General features: G+C 42.7%; 4 protein-coding genes across 7 annotated transcripts in view; 3 read left to right on the top strand and 1 right to left on the bottom strand.

Moving 5' to 3' along the window:
* Window positions 1–736: 736 nt before the first annotated feature.
* LOC109857041 (protein prenyltransferase alpha subunit repeat-containing protein 1) lies at window positions 737–6,155 on the bottom strand. Of its 3 annotated transcripts, XM_020432929.1 has the most exons (4): window positions 6,067–6,155; window positions 5,868–5,988; window positions 5,295–5,694; window positions 737–2,709 (listed from the first exon to the last, which is right to left on the bottom strand). In XM_020432929.1, exons 3-4 carry the CDS (start codon window positions 5,363–5,365, stop codon window positions 1,482–1,484), a joined length of 1,299 nt encoding a protein of 432 aa, XP_020288518.1. In that variant the 5' UTR covers window positions 5,366–5,694; window positions 5,868–5,988; window positions 6,067–6,155; the 3' UTR covers window positions 737–1,481. The 3 variants fall into 3 exon arrangements, with proteins under 3 accessions (XP_020288518.1, XP_020288517.1, XP_020288519.1); XM_020432928.1 differs by having other exon boundaries at window positions 5,295–5,988; XM_020432930.1 differs by having other exon boundaries at window positions 5,295–5,978; window positions 6,067–6,149.
* A 122-nt stretch (window positions 6,156–6,277) lies between these two features.
* Window positions 6,278–7,434, top strand: LOC109857043 (tubulin-specific chaperone A). The gene is made up of 2 exons (XM_020432933.1): window positions 6,278–6,635; window positions 7,185–7,434. The coding sequence occupies exons 1-2, from the start codon at window positions 6,506–6,508 to the stop codon at window positions 7,409–7,411; spliced, it is 357 nt and encodes a 118-aa protein (XP_020288522.1). The 5' UTR covers window positions 6,278–6,505; the 3' UTR covers window positions 7,412–7,434.
* Window positions 7,435–7,571: 137 nt separating this feature from the next.
* On the top strand, window positions 7,572–9,192 carry LOC109857042 (programmed cell death protein 7-like). Its single transcript, XM_020432932.1, has 3 exons — window positions 7,572–8,468; window positions 8,663–8,870; window positions 8,981–9,192. The coding sequence occupies exons 1-3, from the start codon at window positions 7,586–7,588 to the stop codon at window positions 9,114–9,116; spliced, it is 1,227 nt and encodes a 408-aa protein (XP_020288521.1). The 5' UTR covers window positions 7,572–7,585; the 3' UTR covers window positions 9,117–9,192.
* A 4,715-nt stretch (window positions 9,193–13,907) lies between these two features.
* The window catches only part of LOC109857036 (Down syndrome cell adhesion molecule-like protein Dscam2), an 87,733-nt gene continuing 87,155 nt past the window's right edge, over window positions 13,908–14,485 (top strand). For both annotated transcript variants that reach the window (XM_020432913.1, XM_020432914.1), the window contains exon 1: window positions 13,908–14,411. In XM_020432913.1, coding sequence (XP_020288502.1) covers window positions 14,276–14,411 — 136 coding nt within the window. In that variant the 5' untranslated portion in view covers window positions 13,908–14,275. The remainder of the gene's footprint in view (window positions 14,412–14,485) is intronic.

Here is a 14,485-nt window from a genome sequence, read left to right on the forward strand (position 1 = left end):
GTTTTTACAATTTAATTTCAGATAATAATTACGTGGAAACACACAATAATTAATTCAATAAATAAAGAATATGAAATAATGAAATAATTCAAATTGATAACGTAAACTTACGGTGGGATCGAATACTCTTTGCTTCTGATTGCAAAACTGTCTCGAATAAAAATCAAAATTTCTCGGTTTTGTGCTTCGCCGAAGTGATTCACCGATCGCTGCGTCTCCTTGAACACGTTCTACGACCAGCGTCGAGCAAATTGACGAGTTTTTCAAAGAAGAGCGTCACGCACCGCGCTTATATAAAAAGAAACATAACTTACATATTTCCCGAGCCAGAGTCCGTTTCCGCGCGTACGACCCGTAAGAGCTGAACTGTGTCACCGCACGAGTAACAATCGCGAACGACCCACGCGAGCGCAAATTGCGCGGGTACACGGCGAGCATGTCAGCGTGCAACTGACGAACGTAACGTACGATAAAAGTCGAAGGTTTATTTTAACTGGTGCGCGTCGTGCCAAAGAAACCGGATGTTATTACGTCAGACTCGTGTGTCTTCGATGCAAATAAAAAATTGGATTTTTTCTGTTTTTTTTTTAGCGAAGACCGGTTTTTCAGGGAAAACGACGGAGCGGAAAGGAGAAATGAAGATGATCGTGTTTTTTGGAGTGTTTGTGGAAGTTGAAAGGAAGTGAAGAGGCGGGGGTGTCGCGTGTGGGTGTGGTAGAAAAACGACACATTATTAAAAAACTAGCATCTTCTTCATTTCTCTTTCGATCAATATTTCATAACTATACAGAATTATTCCGTTCACAACAAACTGTTTTTTTGCGCACTCCACTCCTCAGCAAACACGCACACACACACACACACGCACACAAACTCTCGGCAAGACGTAATTCTCACCTCTCTCGCATATCTAACTAAATATTTTTTCGTGTACATTATATTAATATTACATTTCTCTTTACATATCACTGTGGTATACTTGACGGTGTGTGTTGTCGAACTCGCGACGAATGAACAATGCGGAGATTAAATGTCGATAACAATTCAATTTCGCGCACGTAAATTGAATTCCGTTCGCTTATCGCGTTTCTGTCTGCAAAAAAATTGGTTTGTTGTCTCACGTAAAATCGAAGAGAACGATCTGAGCGAAATACTCTCTGAAGTTTTGACGAATAATACCATTTTTTTTGTGTTTGATCTAAAAGGGAATTTGCGTATCTTTAATCTACTTATCTTCGAACTAAAGTGAAACTTGCTAAAAATATTGCGACGAAGATCGATTACATTTGCACCTAAACGAAGAATCTCTGTGTGAGAAGTATTTCGAACAACTTTTTGTCACATAAATATACATGAAGTGAAATTATATAAACTATAAACTACACAAAATTAAATGCCGTTTACACGTTCCTAAGATATCTCTTTGGGATATCAAGAATATCCCATCTGAGCGCAACAAGACTTTGTAATACGCGCGCTGATCATCGCAGACCTATTCTCTCGAGATATTTGCGAAATCTTTCGATGAACAGTCTCTCCTGCGGACCGCGTTCGATCGCCGCTTGAGTGATCTTGGCGTTGACAGCGCAGAAGGATCTCAACAGTATCACGTGAGCCGCCGTCAGCAGATCGTCGTCGATGGTCAGGCGTTTGTCGCGAAGAAGCGCGAGCGACTCCGACGAGGAGTCCGAGCAACACCGAGCGTCCGAGAACTCGTCCTCGCGATAACAGGCGTGTCTCGCGTACATGGAGACGAACGCGATCAGGGAGTGCGCGAGGAACCTACGGTGGCACCACAGCGTCTCGTGATTATCGTACATTGTGATGCACTCATCGTTGTGCCAGCAGTCCTCCGCCCAGTACGACAGCACCCTGAGGTAACGCCTGATCTTGCGAGCCTCGTCGGTTGTGTAACGATCGCAGTTCCTACTCGCGACGTCGTGAATACGCTCCCGCAGCTTCCGCTCGACCTCGTCGTCCGGTTGGCGCAGGTTCATGTAGACAAAAAGATCGTGCCTGATGGAGTCGTCGTCCGTTGTTTCCGCGGACGTCGCCGTTGCCAGCATGTACTTCCGCAGCAGGAACTGTCGATAAGAATGCGCGCTGTGATCGGACACATGGCGTCGGCACCAGGCGAGGCTGCTCCTCCATTCGCTCTCGAGGCTGGGATGACGCAGACCGCGCGACTCGCAGAGAGTTACCAGGTGACGGCGGTAGCTCCACGCGTGGTAGTTGTTCGCGTAGCGATCGGCGCAGGTTTCAGCGACCTCGACCTCGGCGTTCGCGACGGGCGACGCGCCGGGTTCGTCATCGACCGCTGGCGGATGCTGCCCGACGTCAAGCACGAGCGGTATCAGCCAGCTGCGATAGGCGAACGCCTCAAAGCTCTTGGGTGTGTTGTATAGCACCGGCCGGGTGACGATCAGCTCGTCGCGCGCGTCCAAACGACCGGCGCGCACCAGCTCACGCCGCATGTTCCAGAAGGTCGCGACGTTCGGATTGATCAGCAGCGCGCCCAGCAACCATCTCGCCACCGTGCTGGGCTCTTCCCGTCGCTGATGACGCGTCCTACGGTATTCCATCAGTCGTCGATACGCGTACATGTAGAGCGGTTGCACGCACCACGACGCCAAACCCAGACTGTCGCCCTGATGGAACACCGGCGAGCGATTCTCGTTGTCCTCCATCGGCAGGATCACGAAGCTCTTTCTGAACAGGGCAGAGAAGAGTTGCGATTGTGAATTCATTTCTTGTTTTTTTTTCTTTTTGAAATTTCTATTTGATTGAAAGTCTCTTAAACATCTTCACAAATTCAATTCTTTATCTCGATAAGATTCATTTTTAACAAAGAGAAGAAACGTAAAAAGACGATACATTACGTTACTTTAAATTGTTCTGAATTACATGCATTGATACACTTTCTGTTATAAACCGCTTTAATGTACCTAAACCCAGCAATGCGACTAAGAACAAAGATACAGCATCATTTGCCGCAATGCTGATGCTGGTGCAAATTGAGAGCGTGTTTAACTTGCGCCGGCATATTTACAGATCTTGCCGTTCTCGACAGCCTTGACCTCTCTTAATTCAACAATTCAAATAATGCTTGGTCGTTAATTATACAGAAACGTAAGATAATTGAGCGTAACTTTGTTTTTACAAAAGAAATAATCATAATGATCCTTCTTTTGTGTTTCTCTTATATTTCCATAACAAAATAAGCTAAAGATAAATTTTTATTTTTTATTTTAAAATCAATGTAGCGAATAGAATAATAATGTGTGTGTGTTTAAATTGTGAAATTACGTATAGCGCAAGAGGAAATTAGATTAACATTCTTTGTAAATTAAGAACAACTTTTTATGACTCGTGTGCATATTGGAAGTTCGATCGACATTAGTTTCGAAAGACGCTGTGAATGTTGATGCGTAAAATTTTCCACGTTCGACTTGCGGTCACCGACACAAAACCAGACTTAAAAATAGCAAAGCAATTAAACGAGTCGCATTACATACATGGAATTAACGATCGTAAACAAGGCGCGATTATTATTAACACTCGATGTTATCCGGATGGGGCGATGCTTAACATGCGCCGGACGCAGCTGATTATCTGTCACGCGCCTCGACCCTGTTTCTGTCACGTGCAATTTTTCCTCGCGTACTTACTTTTTCTCGCGTATTTATTTTTTCAGCTGTAATTCTTTTCCTTCGACCACGAGAGCTCGAAACTATTAGATTCAACGACGTCGGTAATGTTTTCGATCCGGAATTGAAATCGCGACCGATCTTAACGAACCTTTTTTTTCACTTGATGAAAAAATGCTACGAATTTATCTTCGTAATAAGACGAAAGGTATATAAATTTCAGTTACATATACTAACTATTGTATATTATTATTATATAACAGTCTTTTTACTTCGAATTAAATCTTCGATTGTTCTCGAGATTGTCTTTAATTGCTCCCAGAGCAACTCGAACACACCTCGAATGCCAGCGGTAATTCCCCATAAGTGTCTACGTAACATCTACACGAAGCCGACTAATTGTTCAATTGTTTCTTAGATTGTAAAAAAAAAAAAAAATACATATATATATATATAAAAGAAACCAATCTGTACGAGGATTTCAAAAAATATTACGTAACGTCCCGTGAATTCCGTGCGAGATTAATTGCGATTCAACAAATTTAACTACAATCGAATTTGCGAATTTACAATGTCAAAAGGGTTAAGTTAGATCAGCCGCTTTTTTCTCCTTCCTAACGGAGTATCTCGTAAATTACTCGGAGAACGGTCAATTGCGGTTGGCGAGCGCGCGTGTTTTGCGGACGCACAATCAGCCTTACGACCGTTACCGCACCGTTTATCGGGCGAAGTCGCGTGGGCGAGAGAAGCTCGCGCGACATCGATCGTTAAAATCGCGAGGTCGATTCGCCGACGTAACACGCCGTGTACATATTCGTCGCGATCGCGGTGCGCGCTCTGGTTTTTTCTTTGGTTTTCTTTTTTTTTTTTTTTTTTTTTGTTTTTTTTTTCCATTCATCCTCCCTGCGAAGAAGACTCCGCCCTCGCAACTGCGCGTTTAAACCCCGCGGCCCGCCACGCCGCGAGGGGTGGTGGATGCGTGTTTTGTTGCCGGTTTGCGGGTGTTGCAGTGCGGGCTTTCCGCGAAACGGGGGCGGCCAAGGTTTAAGGTTAGGTTTACGTCGCCGCAACGCGTCCGCGGTGATTTTAAATCGATAACCTTTTAACACACACCCGATGGTCTTTTTTTTTATACGTCGTCGCTTTTTTCTCTCCGGTTTTTTATCTCCCGCACGCTCTCTTTGTGAGCTCGGGATAAAAAAAAAAATGTGTATTTTAGTCGCGCGCGCTACGGAGAAAAGTCACGGGTGATAGAGACGAAAAAAGGTGCAGAAAATCGTACAAAAGGAGCAGATACCAGCGGTTTTTTTAGCGTGTCGTTAATTAATTCGCATCGACTCGCCAAGATCGAAACCGTTGCGGCGAGTTCAAATTTTCACACACGCGCAGGCGATATACCTGCATGTTTACTCGCGACAATAAAGGTGTGACGCGCGAACGCGTTTTTTTTTTCTCGCACGCGCACCACCACGGGAATTATTCGCCGTGAGCGCGAGCCGAGCGAGTATTCGTCGCCGGGTTTGCGATTCTGTCACACGTCGAGACGAGACGAGAAAAAAAAAACGACGGAAAGCAGACGACGCAAAACACGCCCGTCCCGAGCGTGGGAAAAGAAAAAGAAGGAACAGCAGAGAGAGGGACACTCACATAGCGGGATTCCTCCTGACCGTGCTCTCGATGTCACGGAGGATCTTCTCGGCGGCCGGAAACTCGTCCATCGTGGGTGCCGCATCACATCTTCTCCGTGGATGTGTCACTCGACGACAGACGCGCACCACCCTGGTGTTCTCTCTTCACTTTCCTTCCTCTCTCTCTCTCTCTCGCCTCTTCTCTGTCTCTCTTTCTCGTTCACCGCGCACACAACACGTCCAGTTGCAGCGTACGGTCGCAGTAAATTACAGTAGCGGCGCAACTCGCCGTCGGCACCTTTGATCTTGGCGTGCGCAAAACTCAACTGCACATGCGCGAAGGGAGACCCGACGCGCCAGCGCCACCTGAGCTACTCTCTCACTTCCTTTCCCGTTTTCTCTTTCTCTCCTTCTTTTCTCTTATTACATTCAAGTATTTGTATTAAAAAACGATATTAAATAAAATACAAATTGATGTGGATGATTAGCATCTCCATATTGTTACTTTAAAAATCACGAAAAAATAAGATACTTCAAATTTCCCGAAAACGGAGCCTCATATTAGGACTTTTGTTTTTTTTATTCTACAAACCTCGTTTTTAAAAAACAGAATTATTTTGTTTTCGAATGTAGTTCGGAAAATATCTTGCACTCCATCGTTTCACAGACCGATCGTACACCGTTCTCGGTCGTATTTGCTCACCTGAAAGGAACTGCTAGATTGTTACCAAGATGGTGAACTAAGATACGAGTGTCGTCTTATCAAGCCCGCGACACATAATCGTACTTACTGCGCCGATAAGCGACGATCTCACACGTTCTGCCGCTCTCACCTCGATGTTCGCGCGTCGAGCACCCGTGAAGAAAAGACCGCCGTAACTCCGTGGCCGCTATCGAAGTGTCGATCAGTATCGATTCCAACATACGTTGGAGAGCCGATCGAGATCTCGACGAACGTCAAGACGTGTTCGCACGACAAACGTGTTACAACGCGCGTGAAGCCGACGTTCTAACCTCCTCTCCGTAACGTCGCAGTGTGCGTCATCTTCCCAGGTGTCATCGTCTTATCTTCTACCCGATAAGGCCAAATAAGGCGAGAAAAAAAAAACGAACGAAGGAACACGTTGCGATTCCATCAACCGCGCGACGGCTTCTTGTTTTCTCGAACGTTACGTTTACCCTAGGAGGTGAAACATTCGCCGCGAATACAACACGCGTTATACAGGTATAATGTCCGATCCGCGTATAAGACTACTCAAGATTAAAACAGGAGTGGTGAAGCGTCTCGCGAAAGAGAAAGTAGCGTACGAGAAAGAAGCGGCAAATCAGCGCGAGTGGGTACAGAAATTGAAAGATCAAGGTGATTGAAAGATCCAATTTTTACTCGCGAAAAATAAAAGAAACGCAGTTTCCGCGAAACTCCAGTGAGCACGTGACGTGACTCATCACGCGTATAGTCTGTGCAGATAAATACAACTCGTTTGTTAAGAGTAACATGTGATTTATGACACTGCAACTTCCTCCATCCTTTTACAAGTGGTGTTGCATCAGCCGTACCGGTTGAATGTGCGTAGTTACGCTTAGATATTTTTGGACAATTTACGGTGTTTTTACACCGACTTCTTCAGTTTATCAGTGTTTTAACGAACATACAACTCCGTGGCTTGTACCCAAACCACGGTTTAGGACTTGTGTTACGATTCCTATAGACTTAGAATGGCGTATGGACTATCTTGAAACGGTCCTTTGAGCCATATATGCACCAAACCAAACCAACTCGTTTGTTATTATTGTGTTGTATATTGTTGACTGTGTGTGGAAGATCAGCACAAAAACACACAAGAACATATGTAACTAAATTCGGTTTTTAATCATTTAAAACATTTTTAAAATGTGTGTCTTATTTCAGACAAAGATGATTACGACATAAAGAAGCAAGAGGAGGTGCTTCAAGAGACTCTTATGATGGTGCCAGACTGTCAGAGGCGTCTCGTCAAAGCATTCGGAGAACTCAAACAGATCTTGGAAACAGAGCAGGATTTGAAAGAAGTAGAGGATTACATTGAGGCTGAGAAAGTATTACAAGAGGCACAGGAACAATTACCCAAAGAAGGAAACATTTTGCAGATGTGTTAAAAAAGTGCTCTGATGACTGCCACTTTGAGTTATATTTTCTTTTCAAATAGTATTCCGTTTTTTTGTATGTCTTTCTACATTAACTAATCTTCTACATGATAGGCTAATCTTACATCGCATTAGGCACACGTAGGTCTAAGTTGCCTTTCTTATTGTTTCACAAATTAATATTAAATGTATACTCTAGACACAACAAACATGTATAACAATCAACAGAGCGCTGGGCAAACTTATGAAAATGTGCATTATAACGCGTTTTATCCAATTATGCAACAACAACAACAACAACACTTTGCGTACAATGCAAGTTACAGTGGGAATATGTATTACAATGTTTATCAAAGCCATGTAACATGTGATAACAGTACTTTTAATAACGCGACGTTAAATGATAGAATAAGAGGCCGCGAAAAGGATGAGAAGGCCATTGAACATTTTCTTCAGGATGCGGAAGTACAAATTTCTGCGAACGAGACGAGCAAGAAGCGGAAAGATTCGTGCAAAATCGCGGATGTCAGGAGCGCTCTGATATCCGTGGTTAAGTTAAATAAACAACTCGAGACTGTTTGCACGGAACTCAAAGGCGACGTTGAAGATTTGCCGGAAGAGCAGTGGCAGGAGAAGGTCAGCGCCTGCAACGCCGCGAAGATCGAAATCTGCGAGATATTGAAATCTCTAAAAGAGGGAAACCAATTGGATGCGATTAAACGCGATTTAGAGAAACGTAAGAAGAAGCGCACGAGGCAACGGCTCGGAAGGGAAAAGTGGGAGAAGGAAAAGTCGATGAGGGAAGAGAGAATAGCGAGATTGCACGCGGAAGCTGATTCGTGGATACGACAAGAACAAGCGGTGATCGAACGGGAAAAACAAGAGGAAAAACTGCGCAAGGACGCAGACATGGTTTTGTCCGACGTTCGTGGTAAGAGAAACGACGCGCGGAAGTATCTGGGGATTTTGCAGGAGTTACAGAACTTACGAAAGGTCAAGGCGAATGTCGCTCGAGCGAGAGGCGAGAATGTGTCCTCGGCAGCTGAAGAAGTCTTCAACAAGACTATCGGTAAAATCTTATTGTTATACATAACGGGAAGTTTTTGCGAAAAATAATAATATATTTTGACAAAAGTAATAATAATAACGTTCGAGTTTAATTAAAAACAAAATCAACAAAAAATATATATTTTTTTCAGTCAGTTGTTGCAAAAGATCTGTTGCCAATAATTGTCTTACTTGATTTAATGAAACTTGTTACAGCCAAATTAACGGAACAGTGGACAGCTTTGGATCGCGAGGTTGCTAAGGAAGAACAGGAGCTGAAACAGATGTTGAAGCGAGATAATGAAAAAAGAGTTGAAAAGCAGACGCAAACTGTGTTACGCGAATGGGAGAATACGTTGTTCGGGACGAACATATTGCCCGTTGAGCAATCTAACAAAGATTCCAACAGTTTGATCACGATTCGGTAAGCACGTTCAGAGTTAAAATGTCATAAACAATTCTGAACAATATTATAATGGTTTTTTTAAACAATAGTAACATCATCAAATATAAAATCACACATTTACATTTTAGCACGGCCTGGGACAAGTTTATAAGTTCTGAAACCAATGCAACAACGATTCCGATTGGATGGATAGTGCCTGAAAAACCATCTTCTGATGTTTGGCAAAAGTGTTTCAACAAGGAGATCTTTTCAGATCGAAGCTAATGATGTGTCGATATGATTAATACACACACGTACATATAAATAAATAAATAAATATATATATATATATATATAAAACTTTAATGAATAAATAAAGAACAATTTGCTACGATAATATATCGCAAATTAATTAACGCACAAATTACACAACATCCCTCGTCAATATTTATTTACGCTTGGCTCTTCAAAACTTATGTTTGCAAATGTAATTTCATATTTGATGATTGTTACGTCGCACTTGGTTTCATTGAGTTTGTAAAATTCATAAATCTTGTTTACTTGCCGATAAAAAAAGCGTCGAAATGAGATTACGGAGATAATTTTGATATTATTGATAAAACAGATTATTGATATGAACCAGTTTGTCCGCGTATCGCAAAACACGCTAAATGACAAATTTCGGAATAATGAGAGAATATATTTACGAAACAAGCTATATTGACGGAATCAAGCTTTATATATGTATCGAGTATATTACTGTTTTGATATCGAAATATTATCTATATTTTAAATATTCTAGTCATACAAAAGATTTACGCAAGGTGAACACTTTTTCTTTCTCAAAGTCGTAAGCAATTCGACCAATCGCAGGCCAGCATTCTAACTAATATAAGATAATAATACTAATCTATAATTGGTTGAATTGCTTATGACCTTACGGTTATGGTTAACATTTTTTTACGTGCAATGGCCCTTACAATAACGTCGTCGACTTATACGAGTAGTCTTATATGAGCAATTTTCCGCAGCGACTGAGTGAGTTCCGCGCGCCAAGATGGCGCCGCGTCTCAATTCGATAATCGCAACTCGATAATCGCAATTCGATAATCGCGCGCTTCGATAGTCGGCGCGCCGCGCGCAAGCTACGCAGTTATGGCGGACGCGCGACACGGAGCAAAATTACGTTCGACTTGCTCCAGTGTTTTTCGCGATTATTGTTGTCTCGCTCGCGCGATTATCGGTGAAATAGTTTCGCGGCCGTTCGCGCTCCGGCGAGACGCGAACACAAAATGGCGCGCGCGCGCGACGCGACGACTTCTCGTTCGAATTATCCGGAATTTCTTCGTCGCGATTGTCGTCATCTCGCGCGCAAATACGCGAGTGTCGCAGAGCACCAGACGTTCCCGCGCAATTTAGTATCGCACACTCGCTCGGCTAACAGCGAAATCGTATCGCGGTCGTTCGCGCGGCTTCCGCGAAGTGCGCGCGAGAAACTACATTTTCGTGTGTTTTCGCTGCGGCTGTTTGTGACCGTGAAGAACCAAGACGTTTGGTGAACGGAGTCGGGACAACCGAGCGCGACGTTACCACGGAGTCGGATGGAGTGTAATCAAAAAAGTGAGTACCTTTGAATTGTAATTCATTCAAAATTCCGTGTGTGCATGTTTGTCTCTCTTTTATCACGTGACGAAACAATCGTAGATAGCATTTGCCATCTCGTGACAGTAATTCAAAAATAAATAATAATCGAACAATAAAACGATCATGATAATTAAAAAATATTTTCCGAGATCTTGACGAGTAATTGACAAATATACAAAGATGTTTTTTCGGGTTTGAACCGCGTTAGTGTCATTTTTATACCGATACAGTATCAGGCTGCTCTTCAAACCCTGATGAAGTGAGCTGTAATGTTCACGAAACGTCGGTATAAAAATGACACTAACGCGGTTCAAACCCGAAAAAACATCTTTGTATGTTAATACTACACACCGCGAAAGCATCAAATATCAAATTGACAAATATTTTCTAAAACATACACGTAACATTTAACTGCTGCCAATAAATGTAGTATCTTTGTTTCCTGAAACTCGCACGAAAATCCACATTGTTTGCCATGCGAGCGCCCAGATGACGCTCGATGTGCGCATCAGTCGTTGCTGACAATTAGAAGAGATAGTTGCGAGATGGCGTATGTTGTTTGTTCAAAAAATTCATGAAAATTCTTATCGTCTCACTATAAGCTAATGTCGACCTGCAAAACTAAAACTTTTCCACGTGCAATGACTTTGTAAGTACTTGTAAGTCTGCGAGATAATAAGTCTGCTCCGGAACTTTTTTCTTTTTTTATGACTATCACATTTTAAAATTGCACAGCGGTAGCCCGCTTTCACTTCGAATTTCATATCAAGAAAAAAACCACTGCGGTCGAAATAAAAAGTTCTTATGAAAGCAAGTGAATGATTATAACAAAAAAAAGAATATCGGTCAAAATTAAGTCAAAATTTAGTTATTTTATTTTTAAAAACACTAAAGACTGGAATAAAAAGATATTTTTTATGTAAGATATTTTTTATATATTTTTTTTGAGATATGCGATTAAATTATATTTTATGTTTTTGAATGAATATGTTTGAAAAGTAGTTTTTTACATAAAATTTAATAAAAGTGTGTGCACATATTATAGATCACGATAAGAAAATTGAATTATCTTTGAGCGAGAGTTATAAAAGCGCGCACGCGTGACATTTGGCTTAACAATGACGATTTTATTAACACTTGATGTGACCGCTTAATATATCTGATGTAATAAAATTATTAAATTATTCTATAAGACAAAAAGAGGATAGTTTTTCAAACTCAAGTATTCCTCAAATCGTGGTTTTCGCTTACACGTTTCTGCTTTATTGGTGAAATTGTCGAAATCGAATAAAATAACTTTTTTCTGAACTCGCGCGATTATAAAATTTCGTAAATCACAAAAATCAACAGAAGACAGCTGTGTAATTTTTCGATTGCGATCTCGAAAATTTTCTTCCGTCTCTTCTCCATTGTTACAATAAAAAACAACAATTACAAACTGCTTCAATTTGAAAAAATCCGATCTTGAAAAATTACACAACAACCACTTCAGATTGCCAGTTCGCAAAAAGAAAAAAAATTGAAGATGAAAAAAGAGAGAACCGTTCAAATTCCTCTCTCCTCGCTTCAAAGCGTTCGAATACGTTCTCCGGGGAGCGCAAATTAAGTGCGCGTCATGTAGATTTCTTGCGCTTTCACAAAGAAACAGTCGCGTCGCTTCGCAATGAGAAGAGAAGAGAGAGACTTCTTTATCTCTCGGCTCGATTCGCGTCGATAGCGCGGTTGATCAGTGGCGCACAGTACACACAGAGAAGAGGGATAGAAAGAAGGGAGTAGGAAAAAAAGAAAGTATCAATCGCAAAGGTGGTGGTTTATACGCGATTTAAATTAGTAACCTGTTAGTGAGCCGTCAAAAGAAGAAATTCGGTCCAACGGCGCGTGAAAAACAGAGCGGGGATGGGCGGTCGACACCGGGTGTAAGGGTAAACGGCTACGTGCGTTGCACGGCTATTTAATTTGTGCCTGGCGGCGAGGGGGTGGCGGAAAGTAGGATGGTGGTGGCGTAAGGTTACGCGCGGGGGGGCCTCTCGCTCTTTGAGGTCGGTGGTTGATGGCGGTCGGTTGCCCCGTTTCTCGCCACTCCCTGGCTTGTACGGGCTTCGTGTACGCACTGAAGGCCGCTGTGGAACACAACCCCCAGAACAGAAGAGAGAAATAGGGAGAGGGGAGGAGAAAGAGAGTATAAAAAAGAGAAAAAAGATCGGTAGAAAGAGAGCCGGCGCAAGGTCCGTGATAAGCTGATGATGGTAGTTTTGCGTGTAAGACGGGTCCGAAAATCTTCTCACCGAGTGTATATCACCGGTACATCTTTTTCACTGCGCTTCTATCTCGATATTATTTTCGGAAAGATCACATTTTATTCGCGCTATTACTTTAGGTGTGCTTATACGTGACGTTGTTTGTTAGAGAGTCGTTCGATATTCGTTCGCCTTGTTTCAGAAAAAAGTAATTTTAATTTTCTACATTTTAATTTATAGAAATTACATTTTGCAATTGCGATATTCTTTTTTTCGCGGAAAAATACAATTACGGTTGTACGTATATTTCACATATATACACTAAAATATTGTACACATATTTCGTGATATAAAAGACTAGTAGTGCAATTATAATTATTTGAAAAATTTAGATTCATTAAGTCTTCATTTCAATGTTTTCGGTGAATATTAAAACATTACGCACACGGTCATTTGTATTATTCGTTGCTCGAAGCGCAAATTGTATTTCTTTTTTTACTTAAAAAAAAATGCAGTTTTTCGAATAGAAAATATTGCATCAAATTCTCGTATATAAGAGAAACATTCGTTTGAACACATTAACCGCGAGCTTGTTTTCAAAACAATTTGCGCAGAAAGTCGAGGTGAATCGAGTTAAGAAAAATATTTACAAAAACCAAAAGTAATTTGTTTTTTTTTTTTGTCTCTTCCGACTCGATCAAACTCGGTCGTTGTTTATTCCGATGAGAAACAAGACACGAAAACGGATTTACCTCTCGCAACGGAATTTAACGCAAGTAGAGACGCCGGCTATTGTTGCAGTCTCGACCGATGCCACGATAAATCCTTAACTTCATATTTCATTTCCTGCGAATAGCCCGGCGAAATTGCAGTGTGATACGGGCATTAGGCTACGTGCAATTTCTCCTGTATCCGTGTCTTCGTGTATGTATCGTCGTCGGTAACATACACGAGGCCGCGTCGAATCGGCCGTTCTACCTCGCGCGCTTGCGAGCGCGGCGCAAAGGGATGCTGAGGGATGCACCGGCCCGATCCGTGCGCCGAGACTGGCCGGTCGGCGCCGAATGATGCCGAGCGCGTCCGAGGGCCGTGCGGAGTCACAGACCGAGAAGGTCCGCCGCGGGAACTTAGCGCGCAGCTCGAAGGATCCCGTTTCAGTGTATCTCCAGGCGTTAGACGCGGCGGGTGCCGAGAGGGGTTGCGCCGCTCCGAGGGACAGGGTTTGCGTGCGTGTATTTCGTATATATATATATACATATATATATATATATCGTCTTCGCTCGGGGCCCCCTCTTCCTCTCCTCACATCTCTTCTTCTACCCTGTACATTCACACTTGTCGGACTTTGCGTTTCACTCATGTTTACACCGCCACGCAGTCGGAAGCCAGACAGGTGAATCTTTCCTCATCATGACAAAGCGGGAGTGGTAGGAGATCCTTCTCGTCTTTATCGTATTTTCATCCCGCCTATTTTACATCCTTCCTGTGTCTCTCCTGAGGGGGCATCTCTGTCTTTCACTCAATTTCCCGAAAGAAACTCGCACGACGACGGCACCGGCAGGAATGGAGCAACGGAAAGGACAGTTCACCAGCCATCGGTTGTGCCCGAATCGCCACCACCGTTCGGCAAACCACGTGGATCGCGGTCTCGTGTTCTCGTCGCTGACACCGCTCGCCCTCGTCCTCGTCCTTGCCACAAGTAAGTCGCATCTGACATGCCTATGTATATGTATATGATTTAGCGCGCGAATAAATCACAAATTGCGTAGAAAT

This window comes from Pseudomyrmex gracilis, unplaced genomic scaffold, assembly GCF_002006095.1.
Source record: "Pseudomyrmex gracilis isolate BER0280 unplaced genomic scaffold, ASM200609v1 scaffold_141, whole genome shotgun sequence".
Taxonomy (NCBI): domain Eukaryota; kingdom Metazoa; phylum Arthropoda; class Insecta; order Hymenoptera; family Formicidae; genus Pseudomyrmex; species Pseudomyrmex gracilis.